This window comes from Sapajus apella, unplaced genomic scaffold, assembly GCF_009761245.1.
Source record: "Sapajus apella isolate SASKATOON/1434 unplaced genomic scaffold, GSC_monkey_1.0 scaffold188, whole genome shotgun sequence".
NCBI lineage: Eukaryota > Metazoa > Chordata > Mammalia > Primates > Cebidae > Sapajus > Sapajus apella.
The window spans coordinates 1023645-1037960 of NW_022437128.1; the positions used below are offsets into that span (position 1 = coordinate 1023645).

The 14316-nt window shown below is 48.9% G+C and overlaps 1 protein-coding gene and 1 long non-coding RNA gene across 8 annotated transcripts in view; one reads left to right on the forward strand and one right to left on the reverse strand.

The window, feature by feature from the left end:
* LOC116543448 overlaps nucleotides 1-14316 on the forward strand; it is a 117635-nt gene that overhangs the window by 9064 nt on the left and 94255 nt on the right. The window lies entirely within an intron of this gene.
* Nucleotides 1-14316, reverse strand: part of NOTCH4 (notch receptor 4) — a 32191-nt gene that overhangs the window by 7190 nt on the left and 10685 nt on the right. For 4 of the 7 annotated variants that reach the window (XM_032268960.1, XM_032268962.1, XM_032268963.1 and 1 more), the window contains exons 15-27: nucleotides 13924-14041; nucleotides 13614-13701; nucleotides 13279-13432; nucleotides 11632-11816; nucleotides 6243-6495; nucleotides 5899-6011; nucleotides 4220-4743; nucleotides 3268-3651; nucleotides 2987-3156; nucleotides 1376-1595; nucleotides 1101-1182; nucleotides 873-1011; nucleotides 73-368 (exon numbers count right to left, since the gene is read on the reverse strand). In XM_032268960.1, the coding sequence (XP_032124851.1) occupies nucleotides 73-368; nucleotides 873-1011; nucleotides 1101-1182; nucleotides 1376-1595; nucleotides 2987-3156; nucleotides 3268-3651; nucleotides 4220-4743; nucleotides 5899-6011; nucleotides 6243-6495; nucleotides 11632-11816; nucleotides 13279-13432; nucleotides 13614-13701; nucleotides 13924-14041 (2726 nt within the window). Of the gene's footprint in view, nucleotides 1-72; nucleotides 369-872; nucleotides 1012-1100; nucleotides 1183-1375; nucleotides 1596-2986; nucleotides 3157-3267; nucleotides 3652-4219; nucleotides 4744-5898; nucleotides 6012-6242; nucleotides 6496-11631; nucleotides 11817-13278; nucleotides 13433-13613; nucleotides 13702-13923; nucleotides 14056-14316 lie in introns of all 7 variants that reach the window. The other 3 variants (XM_032268961.1, XM_032268966.1, XM_032268965.1) reach the window with 3 other exon arrangements.

Consider the following 14316-nt stretch of genomic DNA (forward strand, 5'->3'; position numbering starts at 1 on the left):
TAGGGGATGCTTCTGCCCAGCTTGACTTGTAGGCTCGTCCCATTCCCTGTAGCAACCTTAGTGTGTGCTAACCTGGCAGACCTCCCGAGCATCAGCAGCCACAGCAGCATGAAGGGGTGTGCGCCCTGCCCGGTCTGGCTGGTTGGGATTGGCTCCAGCCTCAAGGAGGCGGCGGGCAGCGGTTGGCCGGGAGAATCGGGCAGCCAGGTGCAGGGGGGTCTCCCCAGTGCCCACTGTGTGAGCCTGGGGACAGGCCCCTCCATCCAGCAGAGGTTCCCAGGGCTCAGGACATCCCAACCATGCCCCTTGGAAGGTCCTGGACTCTACTTCGCCACAGCAAACTGCTGACATCAGGGGTGTCACCCCATCTGTGGGCAAGACATGAGTAATGGGTCAATCTAAAGGTCCCAACAAGGAGGAGGGGACATGGAAGCTCAGAGAGAATCAAAACCTGAGGTGCCGGGAAGCTAAGTTCTGGCTCTTTGTGAGGCTTTAAATCAAGTGATTTTTCTACTTTACTCTGACTTCAGTTTTCCTCCTCTGTAAAAGGAAACTGCAGCTTAATTATCTGACATTCCAGGGCAGTGGTTTTCTTAAACGAGTCTGGATCAGATTCACCGGAAGGGCTTATTGAAACAGATTGCCTAACATCTTGAATTCCTGAGTCAGTAGCTCTATAGTGGACCCCAAGAATTTGCATTTCTAACAAATTCCCAGGTGATGCTGATTCTGCTGTCTGAGAACCACACTTTGAGAATCACTGTTCTAAAGCACTCAGTCTAAAATTAGTTCCTCTAGTTCTGATATTGAAGGACTCTGAGTCGAAGGCCCTTTTTTTTTTTTTTTGTCTTGATCTAGGTTGACTCACATACCAGGTCCACGGGTGTCCAGGTCAGGGGCTTCCATCTCGGATTCCTGGGGAGGAGTTAGCATGGCTGCCTGAGGGAGTTCCCCACAGCCACCACTCAGAGGCCAGAGCTGGCACTTGGAGGGTGGGCCTGTTTCTTCAGCCTTGGGGTAAGAGCAAGGATCAGTGAAGGTTAATTTGCCCTTTCATCCCTTCCATCACCTCCAGACCATTCTTGCCCCAGCCCTTTCACCTGGCCCACCTCCTCTCCCTCCTCAGGGCCTGAGCACATCACAACTCCATCCTCATCAACTTCTGCCTCTGGCTTCAGCGTCCTGAAAGGGAATGGATGGGTAGAAGTTACATGAAATTATGACCATCAGGGTCTCCAAGATTTCCAGCAGGCTTCCCACCCCTCTCTCCTTCCCCTATTTTTGACTTCCGCAGTAGTATTTCTTAGCTCTTCTGATTGTAAATCTCGCCATAGGAGAGACTCCCCTTCCTGAACCTGTTTCTCCTCATTCTCACTTGAGACCAATGCTGTCCTCGCCCAGTGGGGGCCGGCGTCGGTGGGGAGCTGACTGAGTCCGAGGCCGTCGAGTGAAACCCGGGGGCAGCCAGAGAGCTCCATGCTCTCGGCGTCGACGCCGGATGAGCTGGAGGACGAGAAGAGCCCCTAGGGCCAGGAGAAGCACCCCAGCCACTGGGGAGCACAGCACAGGCCAGGGAAGCTGGTTGGCAGGGGTCGCTGGTGGAAGAGACAGAGTCACAAAGAGAGGCCACTCCTGGTGAGACTGATTACTATTGGGAGACCTTTTAACAAGCTTGGCAGCCTGTCTTTGCGTTGGTTTCCTTATCTGCAAAATGGGGATGATGATATAGGTTGAGGCTGGGCACGGTGGCTCATGCCTGTAATCCCAGCACTTTGGGAGGCTGAGGTAGGTGGATCATATGAGGCCAGGAGTTCAAGACCAGCCTGGTCAAAGTGACGAAACCCTGTCTGGACTAAAAATACAACAAAAATTAGCAGGGTGTGGTGGCATGCCCCTGTAATTCCAGCTACTTGGGAGTTTGAGGCATGAGAATCACTTAAACCCAGGAGGTGGAGGTTGCAGTGAGCCGAGATGGCACCACTGTTCTCCAGTGTGGGTGACAGAGTGAGACTGTCTCAACAAACACACAGAAAAACAGGTTGAATATCCATAATCCCAATCCAAAATTTGAAATGTTCCAAAGTCTGAAACTTTTAGAGCACCAACGTGATGCTCAAAGGAAATGCTCATTGTACATTTGGATGTTGTATTAAGGATGCTGAACTGGTAAGTATAATGCAAATATTCCAAAATAAACAAGTCCAAAATCTGAAACACTTTTGTTCTCAAGCATTTCAGATAAGGGATACTCAACCAGTAGTATGTCCCTAATGGGGTTGTGGGGAGGATTAAATGAGGTAACGATGTAAAATGCTTGGAGTAAGGCACAGAGTAAGTATGATATAACAGTTATTATTTCATGTAGTATGAGTTATCTGATACCAAGACGATTAGATATTCTCAGTCTGGTAGAGAAGATAAAGCAGCCCTTTGTTGGAGGGCTATAACAGAGGTTAGGATAATGTACTTAGACTGTAGAATAAATGGGCCAGCGGGAGATTCAGTTAGAGAAAGTGAGGTTAGGGAAAGTAAGTCCCTGCAAAGAACATTTTCTTTTTTTTTTTTTAGAGAGGGGGTCTCGCTATGTTGCCCAGGCTGGAGTGCAGTGGCTATTCACAGGCACGATCCCACTACTGATCAGCACGGGAATTTTGACCTGCTCTGTTTCCGACCTGGGCTGGTTCACCCCTCCTTAGGCAACCTGGTGACCCCCCGCTCCGGGAGGTCACCATATTGATGCTGAACTTAGTGTGGACACCCGATCGGCGTAGCGCACTACAGCCCAGAACTCCTGGACTCAAGAGATCCTCCAGCCTCAGCCTCCCGAGTAGCTGGGTCTACAGGCATGCGCCACTGCACCTGGCTACAAAGAACATTTTCAGTCTCAGCTGTCCTGTTTCATTTAGCCTCCATTGCCTGTTGCTAGCATGAGAGCTGGCCTGGGAACAGAAGTCAGAGAAAGTGGCAAGGGGTCACCTACTGGTACCTGCATGAGGGTGGGCAGCCAGCAGGGGTCCAGGCAGCAGGGGCTCCAGGGCTCCCACTGCAGCCATCGCAGCAAGGAAGCGGAGTAGAAGCCCAGGGTCCCAGGGACAGTGGGATGCCGGGTGGTCAGGGCCACAGCGGGATAAATCCACTCCCATTACCACCACAAACCTGTAGGACAGGCACGTCAGAGACCCCTGTGTTGGTCCCTGGCTCTCTTCCCTCCCTCTGCCCTCTTAATCAAAACCGGTGTCTGGTCCTTCCCTCCACCCAGCTTCTTACCCAGCACTGAGAGAGTCGGTCTCCTTGCCCAGGGGCTGCATTTGAGGGGCTGCTCTCTCCTGATTGGAGGGGTCTCGAGTTCCTCCTAGTGCCTCTTCAGCTCGGGCCCCAGGATAGGGGTACACCATGTCCCTGCCATCACGATCCTTCCTCACCCAGAGCCCCACCCTCAGAGTCAGGGACAGCCCCCGGGCCAGGGCAAACAGTTGCTGGTCTAGGGCTGGGGGGCTCAGTACCACCAGCAGGGCCAGGGAAGGCCCCCACTCTGGGTCTCCATCTTCAGGCCTGCAGTCACCTCCATCCCAGCCACATGCTGCAGTGTTGCAGCCTTTCTCACAGTGTCCGTTGTGGAAGTGATCATGGCAGTACTGGTCATAGGCTGGACTGTGGAGTGAGGAGAGGGGGACTCAGGACCTCCATAAAACCTGACTCTTTTCTTCACCCTAGAGAGAATTCCCCATGTTTTGTGGCCTCTAGGGCTTTGGTTGCTAAGTGGGGGCAGCTGTGGAGCAATGAACTTAGCCAAGTCCTGGATGGTAGTCCAGATACCCCAATGTCTGCTAATACCCCTGTCTTCCTAGACTGTCTCCTCTCTGTCCTCTCCCAAGCTCTCCTCTGTTTCTGAAGGAGAGTCTGACGCCCTTTTCCGTTGAATGCTGACTGCTAGGGGAAATACTCCATGGCATTAAGGCTTAGAGAGGGAGGCTTGAGGCCTGAGTTCCCACAGCTCTCAGAGAGGATCCCAAAGGCCACGCCCCGCATTAAATATTGATGCCACCCCATTACCCTAGGTTGGAGTCCAGAGTCTTTGACCCCTATTTAGCAATGGTTATTAGGGTGGAAACTCCCTGGAGCCTGAGCTGTGGCCACACTAACTCAAAGCCATCTATGTCCTTCCTCCTCCTCTCACCCACCCCTCTCCTTCCCTGGCTCCAGTGGGTTTCAGGCTCACGTGCAGGCTGGAGGAGTCTCACAGTCGTAGCCATCAAACAGACACTCTTCAGAGTCACACTGTGGGTGGCACTGCCCATCCCGGAAGAGAAGCCAGCACCGAGAGTGGGAGGGGCAGCCCTTCCAGGGGTCTGGGACCCCTAGAGAGCAGTCTCCTCCATCCCAGTTTCCTCCTGGGCCACTGCAGCCAGCATCACAGGCCCCATCTCCACTTCTGCCCTCACACCCCTTGGCTCCGGGCTTCTGACACCGGGGCCCTGGAGAGCTGTGAGGGCAGGAGCATCGAAAGCCTGGGCCCCCCAAGCCCATGGTCTCTGTGCAGCTGCCATTGTATAGGCATGGGGAGGGAGGGCCACAGCCTTTAGGAGCTGGTGGGGTCAGGCAGTCAGGACCCCCATAGCCACTGAGGCAGGCACAGCGTGGTGGGAAGCCTGGCGTAGGGGAAGGCAGACACAGGCCTCCGTGGTGGCAGTGATGGGGACCGCAGGAAGGGGCCCTGTGGCTGCAGGTGGGGCCTTCAAAACCCTGTGGAGGGGAGGGGAGATTTTGGAGAAGGAACTTGCATTATTCTTCCCACTCCCCATCAAGCAAAGTCTTGGGTTAAGACCCAAGAGGGTCTTAGATTCTCATGTCTAAAAGGGGCCTCAGAGAGTATGAAGTTAAACATTTTGTGGATGTTGAAACCATGTCCCATGGTAATTTCACACAATGACATATTACATTGTAGTGAAAATGGATGAACCGCAACTGTGTGCAAGAACTTGATGGACTGTGGCATCACAGTGCATGTCCTAGAAGACTAAACAGCTAATGGAATGCTATATTATTATTATTATTTGAGATGGAGTTTTGCTCTTGTTGCCCAGGCTGGAGTGCAATGGCGCAATCTCAGCTCACCACAACCTCTGCCTTCCGGGTTCAAGCGATTCTCCTGCCTTAGCCTCCCAAGCAGCAGGGCTTACAGGCATGCGCCACCATGCCTGGCTAATTTTGTATTTTTAGTAGATGGGGTTTCACCATGTTGGGCAGGCTGGTCTTGAACTCCTGACCTCAGGTGATCTGCCGGACTTGGCATCCCAAAGTGCTGGGATTACAGGCATGAGCCACTGCTCCAGGCCAGCTATGATATTATTATCTTACTCCTTAGAAATAGGATCATATGCCTTCCTCTTCCTTTGGAGAGGGAACAGGATCGAGGAAGAGGACATAAGTAGATGTAAGTTATTATTAATATCAAAATTCTTGGGTTAGGTTCATGGGTGTTACATTGTTAGAACAATACAAGAAAAGACGACTAGGCATAAACCAATGTCAGCATATCATTAACTAAATCTTAGGATTAATCTAATTCCATGCATCTGAGGTCCATAAATACACACACATACACATACATAAAATAACCTATACAAGGCGACCCACCATGCAGCTTGATCTTGGGGAGCTCCAGACCTTCCCTTAGGCAACACCTTTGATTTCTGAAAATTCCATTCATGCTATCAACTGATCCTGCCTTTCCTCTGACTGCTTCTGAGAGACACTTGCCACTGTAAACTTACTGGCTTTTTCCAATAATTTCTACATCGGTGCTCCCCCACAGTCCCTTCTGGGATTCCAACGGAGGTATTCTTGTTCTTTGTTAGTATAGGGGGCAATAGAGAAGGCAGATTTGTGGTCACTTGCCTTGGGGCATTGGCATATGAAACCTAGGGGTGATCCTGCTGTGGCCTCACAGGTCCCTCCGTGAAAGCAGGGCTGGCTGTGGCAGGGGTCTATCTCCACTTCACACCACTGGCCTGTAATTGGAGGGGAGATTAGATGCCACACACTGCATCAGTCACTGCCTCTGTCCTAGCTCATTCCTGGCTGTTGGCCCAGGGCTAGATATGCAGGCCAAGGGATCCTGGGGATCTTTTCTGGGTGGGGGAGGGCGTGGAGGCAGGGGACGGACCAGCGATGGCTGCCACATGGGTGGAGACTATCTGGCTCTCCATCGTCACGCTTGTGCCCCTGTCTCGGGGCCTCACCTGTGTGTCCAGGCAGACACTGGCAGTAGAAGGCATTGGCCAGAGAGTGGCAGGCTGCAGTGCCTGTGGGGTGGCAGGGCTGGTCCAGACACTCGTCCACGTCTCCCTCACAGCGTAGCCCCACGAAGCCTGGAGGGCAGGCACAGTGGAAGCCTCCAGGTTTGGGGGTGCAGGTTCCATGGTTGTGACAGGGTTGGGACTGACAAGCATCGGGTTCCTTTGAGCAGTTCTGTCCCTTGTAGCCTGGGGCGCACTGTAGACAAAGAGTCAGACAGGGAACCAGTGGATGAGCCCAACCCAGCACTACAAGGGACCCAGCTCAAGATAGTCTGTCCAGTCCCCCACCTTCCAGCTCAACAGCATTACTCAACTCACCATCCATCATGGCCACGTGTCACAACCCTTCTATCTCAACTCCACATGAGACACAATTGCTCAGTGACACACAACCTTTCCCAGTCCCAAACAATCTCTGTGACACACTGCCACCAAACTCAGCGCATTTTTGGTAAAACCTTCCTTCCCTACCAAATACCCACCAGGCTCTCTAATAGTTTATTAGTCCATAAGCATCTGCTGGATGCCTCCTTTGTGACAGGCACCATTTTAGGCACTAGGAATACAAAGAAAGTTAGAACCCATTCCTATTTCCCTGAAGCTCTCAGTCAACCAGAGGAAAGAAATGACTAGCATTTATTGCATGATTTATATACATAACCTAGAAAACCCTCTAACAACACTTTATATGGGTTATTTCATTTGATTTTTACTTTGCACATAAGGAAGTTGAGTCTCTGAATGGTTATGTGACCTGCATAAGTCAAATAGCTATAGGTGGCAGAGCTGGGAATCAGTGAAGGTCTGTGGCTCCATAACCAATGCTCTCAACCATTTTCTGCTTCTTCATGCCACTCAGCTAGTAAGAGAAGGGTCACTGACAAGATGTGTACCACATGCTGGGTTCTTGCAAGAGGAAGGAGAGTGTGCAAGAGTGGAGTGCCAGGAAGGAATGCTTCAAGGAGACAGAGAAAAGGGAATTCAAAAGAATCCAAGGACTGGTCAAGAGAGTTGGAAGGAGCAGCAGGGAGCTTCATGAAAGAAGAAGTAAAGCTGAGTAACGGGTGCATAGAGATTTACTTCTGATCAGTATACTGCTTTTGTTTATGTTTAAAAGTATTCACAATAAAAGGTTAAAAATAAAATTAAAAATTGAAAAAGGAGGATAAATTAAGGGTTATGCCTCAAGCCTTCTATCAAAAGTTGTGGTTCTGGCCAGGCGTGGTGGCTCATGCCTATAATCCCAGTAGTTTGGGAGGTCAAGGTGGGGAGATTACTTGAGGTCAGGAGTTTGAGACCAACCTGGCCAACATGGTAAAACCCCATCTCTACTAAATACACACACAAAAAAATTAGCTCAGTATGGTGGCAGGCACCTGTAATCCCAGCTACTGGCGAGGCTGACGCAGGAGAATTGCTTAAACTCGGGAAGTGAAAGTTGCAGTAAGCCGGGATTGCACCACTGCACTCCAGCCTGGGTTACAGAGCAAGACTCTGTCTCAAAAAAAAAAAAAAAAAAAAAAAAAAAAAAAAGAAAAAAAATTTGTGGTTCTATATCTCAAAATAGTAAAGGCCATATGTAACAAACCCACAGCTAACATCATGTTGAATGGGGAAAAAGTTGAAAGCCTTTCCTCTAAGATCTGGAACAAGACAAGGATGCTCACTTTCACTATTTTTATTCAACATAATACTGAAGGTCCTGGCCAAAGCAATTAGGCAAGAGAAAGAAATAAAGGGCATCCAAATTGCAAAGGAAGAAATAAAATGACCCATGTTCACAGATGACATAATCCTAGATTTAGAAAAACCTAAAGAATCCACTGGCTCTGAACAAATTCAGTAAAGCTGTAGGATGCAAAATCAATGTCGAAAAAGTAGTAGCATTTCTACACAGTAACAGCAAACAATCTGAACAAAAAGTCAAGAAAGCAATCCCATTTATAATAGTTACAAAACATAAAAAAGCAAATGAATAAATTTAAAGAAGTTAAAGAACACTGCAATGACAACTATAAAACACTGATGAAATACATTGAAGGGGACACACAAAAATGGAAAGATATCCTGTGCTCATGGATTGGAAGCATGAATACTGTTAAAATGTCTGCGCTTACCAAAGTGATCTACAGAGTCATGCAATCCCTATCAAAATACCAATGATATTCTTTACAGAAATAGAAAAAACAACCCGAAAATTTATCTGAACTGTAAAAGACCCAAACAGCCAAAGGAATCTTCAGCAAAAAGAACAAAGCTAGAGGCATCACACTACCTAACTTCAAAATATGCTATAAAGTTACAGTAACCAAAATAGCATGGTGCTGGCATAAAAAACAGACACACACACCAATCGAATGGAATGGAATAGAGAGCAGAGCCCAGAAATAAGTCCACACGTTAACAGCCAATTTACTTTTAACAAAGGCACCAAATACATACATTGGGGAAAAGAACAGTCTCTTCAATAAGTGGTGCTGGAAAAACTGGATATCCATATGCAGAAGAAACTAAACCTCTATCTGTCATTATATACAAAATGGATTAAAGCCTTACATGTACAACTGGAAACTATGAAACCACTAAAAAAAATCACTGGGGAAATGCTTTAAGGCACTGATCTGGGCAAAAATATTTTGGATAAGACCTTAACAGTACAGGCAACAAAAGCAAAAATAGACAAATGGGATTACATCAAGCTAAAAAGTGTCTGTACAGCAAAGGAAACAATCAAAAGAGTGAAGAGGCAACCTACAGAATAGAAGAAGATATTTGCAAACTATCTATCTGACAGGGGGTTAATAATCAGAATATATAAGGAACTCAATAGCAAACAGCATCACTACCACCACCAACAAATAATATGGTTTAAAAAATGGGTAAATGCTCTGAACAGACATTTCTCAAAAGAAGACATGCAAATGGCCAACAGATATATGGATGCAAATCAGGGAAATGCAAATCAAAACCACAGTGGATATAATCTCACACCAGTTAAAATGGCTGTTATTGAAAAGACAAGGGCTGGGTGCTGTGGCTCATGCCTGTAATCTCAGCACTTTCAGAGGCTGAGGTGGGAGGATCACTTGAAGTCAGGAGTTTAAGCCCATCCTGGCCAATGTGGTGAAACCCCATCTCTACCAAAAATACAAAACATTAGCTGAGCGTGGTGGCCCATGCCTGTGATCCCTGCTACTTGGGAGGCTGAGGCATGAGAATCGCTTGAACCTGGGAGGCAGAGGTTGCAGTGGGCTGAGATCACGTCACTGCGCTCCAGCCAGGGCAACAGAACAAGACTCTGTCTCAAAAAAGGAAAAGAAAATTATAAAGAAAAGACAAAAAATAACAGATACTGGCAAGGATGCAGAGAAAGGGGAACCTTCAGACACCATTGGTGGGAATGTAAACTAACATAGCCAGTATGAAGAAAAGCATGGAAGTTTCTCAAAAACTAAAAATAGATCCACCATATGATCAAGCAATCTACTGTTGACTATATATCCAAAGGAAATCAGTATCTTGAAGAGATATCTGCATCCCCATGTTTATTGCAGCACTGTTCACAATAGCTAACATATGGAATCAACCTAAGTGCTCATCAACGAATGAATGGAAAAATAAACTGTGGTATATACACACAATGGAATATTATTCAGCCAGAAAAAGAATGAAAATCTATCATTTTCAGTAACATGAATGAAACTGAAGGACATTATGTTAAGTGAAATAAACCAGGCACAGAAAGACAAATATTGTGTTTCTCACTTTCACCTTTGTCCCACTGCCTTAGTTAGCCCTGACCTTTCTTGCGTTCCAGGTAGATACTTGCATCAGCCTCCTATTGTATGTCTGGTATTGCTCCTCACTCATATGTGGGAGCTAAAAAATTTAATCTCAAGGAAGTAGAGTAGAATAATGGTTACCAGAGCCTAGAAAGATTAGCAGGGAGTGGGAGATGAAGAGAGGTTGGTTAATGGATACAAAATTACCGTCGATAGAAGAAATAAGTTCTAGTGTTAGGTAGCAGAGTAAGATGATGATAGTTAACAATTTACATTTCGAAATAACTAGAAGAGAAGATTTGGAATGTTCTCAACACAAATGATAAATGTTTGCGATGATAATCTAATTATTCTGATTTGATCATGACACATTGTATACATGTATCAAAATATCACATGTGGCCAGGCGCGGTGGCTCATGCCTATAGTCCCAGCACTTTGGGAGGCCAAGGTGGGCAGTTTGCCCGAGGTCAGGTGTTCGAGACCAGCCTGGCCAACATGGCGAAACCCTGTCTCTACTGAAAATACAAAAATTAGCCAGGCATGGTTACAGGCATAGAGGTGTATGCCTGTAATCCCAGCTACTTGGGAGGCTGAGACATGAGAATCTCTTGAACCGTGAGGCAGGGGTTGCAATGAGCCAAGATTGCGCCACTGCACTCCAGCCAGTGGGACAGAGCGACTGACTCTGTCTCCAAAAAAGAAAAAAATATCACATGTACCCCATAGATATGTATGATTACTATGTGTCAATAACAAAAGAAAATAAAATGGCAACCATACACACCAAAAAGTTGTGGTTCTGAGCATACGAATCAGGCTGCTTAGACTTGAATGGCAGCTTTGCCTCTCCTGGTTTAGTGACCTGCACCACGAAGAAGAGGCCCTCACCCAGCCTGGGGAGAAGTTAGGGACATCTTCTTGGGGAAGATGCCACCTGAGCACCAGCCCATGGAAGAGGGGCTGGGAAGGCTGTTCCAGGTAGTGTCAATAGCAGGAATAAAGGCTGAGAGGCAAGAATCAGTATGGGGTATGTGGGAAAGTCAGCGATTCCCCTGCCTCAGTTTTGTGTTGCTGGAGCAGAGAGTAGGTTGGTGGGACGGGGAGAGCTGAGGCCTGAAAGGCAGGCAGGGCTGAGTCATGCAGGCTGTGGACTTCATTCTGAAAGAGGTGGGCAGCTGCTGAAGGCTCAGCAGGGGAGTGACAGGTCAGTTGGACATTTTCAGTAGAGTACCCTGGCAGCAGGGTAAAGGCTGAACCTATGGAAGGACCAGTGTGGTGGCAGGGACCGTAGTCAGGAGGCAAATACAAGTCTCTGCCTGGAATGCAACAGAGGTCAGGACGCAGGCAGTGGGACAAAGGGCAGAGGTGAAAGCACAGACTTGAGAAAACTTCAGGAGATAAGGTGGTGTGACTCTGTGGTTAGTTGGGTATGTGGGGTAAAGGGAAAGGGAGGAGAAATGGATACACTGGGTCTTCCCCCATCACTACTGTATCTCCTATCCAGCCCACCGTTGTCTTTCCTCCCCTTCTCCTCCAGACCCTCTCACCTGACAGAGATACCCATTGGGCTGCGCCATGCAGGTGGCCCCATGCTGGCAAGGCCTGGACTCACATGGGTTCACATGATCCTGGCACAGGCTGCCTTGGAATCCAGGGGGGCAGTGGCAGAAATAAGAGGGGCCACTGTCGACACAGAGGCCTCCATTCTGGCAAAGGGAAGAGACATCTATGCCTGGGGAGAGAGAAAAACAGGGATATATAAAGATAAGTAGGGATGTGGCTGGGCGCAGTGGCTCACGCCTGTAATCCTAGCACTCTGGGAGGCCGAGATGGGTGGATCACTGAGGTCAGGAGTTCAAGACCAGTCTGGCCAACAGGGTGAAAACCCGTCTTAAAAAAAAAAAAAAAAAGAAAATAAAATTTAGCTGGGCGTGGTGGCACACGAATCTCAGCTGCTCAGGACGCTGAGGCAGGAGAACTGCTTGAACCTAGGAGGTGGAGGTTGCAGTGGCCAGGATCGTGCCACTGCACTCCAGCCTGAGTGACAGAGTGGAACTCCATCTCAAAAAAAAAAAAAAAAGATAATTGGAGAGGAAGGATGTATTCAGAAGGGTGTATTCAGGGCCCAGATTCTGGGTGTAGAGGCTTTAACTTGGGGCCCACTAACATTCCTGGGTGGAGGCCGCTCTGAGCCCAAGGAGTTAACAACTCCTGGCACTGAAGAAATTAGAACACCAAGTTTTACTTCTCACTTCATGCTTTCTGCCAGAATATGGGAGACATATCTCTAAAGCTTATCAGAGTGTTAAAGCAACTGCTTTCTTGGCTTAAAACAAGGCTTGAGCAAGATAGAATTTTTTTTTTTTTTGAGATGGAATCTTTCTCTTTCACCAGGCTGGAGTGCAGCGGCATGATCTCAGCTCACTGCAACCTCTGTCTCCCGGATTCAAGTGATTTCCCCTGCCTCAGCCTCCCGAGTAGCTGGGACTACAGGTGTGCGCCACCATGCCGGGCTAATATTTTGTATTTTAGTAGAGATAGGGTTTCACCATGGCAAGGATGGTCTTGATATCCTGACCTCATGGCCTCCCAAAGTACTGGGATTACAGGCGTGAGCCACCGTGCCCAGCCGAGCAAGAAAGAATTTAAGGGATGCCTCAGGTGAGGACATGTGACTTAAGTCTGTCCCCTGAGTTTTGCATTCCTCTGATGTTCTTTCCCTGTGATTCCCATCAGCTATCCCCTAACTCCAACACAGTCTCTTTCCCAAGCTCTTCTCATATCGAAGCTTAGTGTTCTTTTACAAAGAGTCTGGTGTAACACGGAAGTGAGTGGGGTGGGTGAAACGTGTTGAGTGTAGCTGGATTAAGCGTGGCCCACTGTGCTTGGGTTACAATGATCAGGACAGAGTTGAGTTGCTCCATGCTGAGTCACGTCCCTCAAGGTCGAGTTAAACTGGAATCCTGTGGACTGGGCTGGCTGGTGTTGCTAGAATTGTGTTAAACGTGGTAACAGGAATGTGTTAACCTTGTCTGGATGTGGAACTGTGCAATCAAGAACTGATTTGTCTGTGTGGTTTTGATTCTCCGGGTGGTTGTTTTGACCAAAGGCTGTGTGGATGCCCTCAGGAACAGGACAGGAGAGAGCACCCGTTTTTTCTTCATCTGTTCTCCTGTCAGTGCTGGGGTTGGTACCTTGGCTCAGTGCAGCCTTCTGGCAGGAGGACAGTGGAAGGTTGCAGAGAGGCCCAGTCCATCCCTGGAGGCACAGGCAGTAGAAGGAAGGCCCAGTCTGGAGGCAGTGGGAATTTCGTGGACAGGGCTTCTGGGCACATAAGTCCATCAGAGTCTGAAGGGTGGGAGGGAGCATGAGGCAGGACACAGCACCAGATTCCCAGCCCAGAGATGGTCCTCTGCCCACTCCAGCCCCTCAAAATCCCTTACTTCCAAAATTCTCTCCTGCATGGCCTGGGAGCAGGTGACCCTCCCTGGTTTCCCTCCTCAGCACACCTGGCTTCAATGGTCCTCACCTGGCAGCTGCCTCCGGTGTAGCCAGTGGGGCAGAGGCAGCGGGGTCCCTGAGGGCTGTCCTGGCAGGTCGCCCTATTCCTACAGGGGCTGAAGAAGACAGAGACACGGCAAGATAGGGAGAACTTCTGGGAAACAAGGGGAAGGTATGTGATGTGGTTGGGAGGCAACCACTGGGAGATGGTGAGCCAGGAGGGAAGGCAGATCGAAGGGTGTGGGGTGGGAGGCAGCTGGAGCCCAAGGGGAGACGAGAGGAGGGGTGGGAAGGCCGAGGGGCCTTCTCCCTTCTAGGGGTCTTCGTGCCCTGCTCACCTGTCTGCGCAGCTGGGGCGGATCCTTCCCTCACAGCGCGGGCCCTGGAAGCCCACGGCACAGACACAGGAGAAGGTGCCAGGCCTGTTCACACAGGTACCCCCATTGAAGCACGGGGCTGGAGAGAGGAGGCTGTGAGGGTTTGGGTTCCTTGCCTGTAACCTGGCCTGTGACTTCAGTCACACTGCACACAGGACATACACCACCGCCCCATCAAAATGCCAGCTCATTGCCATCCAATTAATTTTTGTTTATTTATATGATATATACACATAATACGATCGGGTCTTGCTCTGTCACCCAGGCAGTAGTGCCATCACAGCTCACTGCAGCCTCAACCTTCTGGGCTCAAGTCATCCTCCCCCCTCAGCCTCCCGAGTACCTGGGACTACG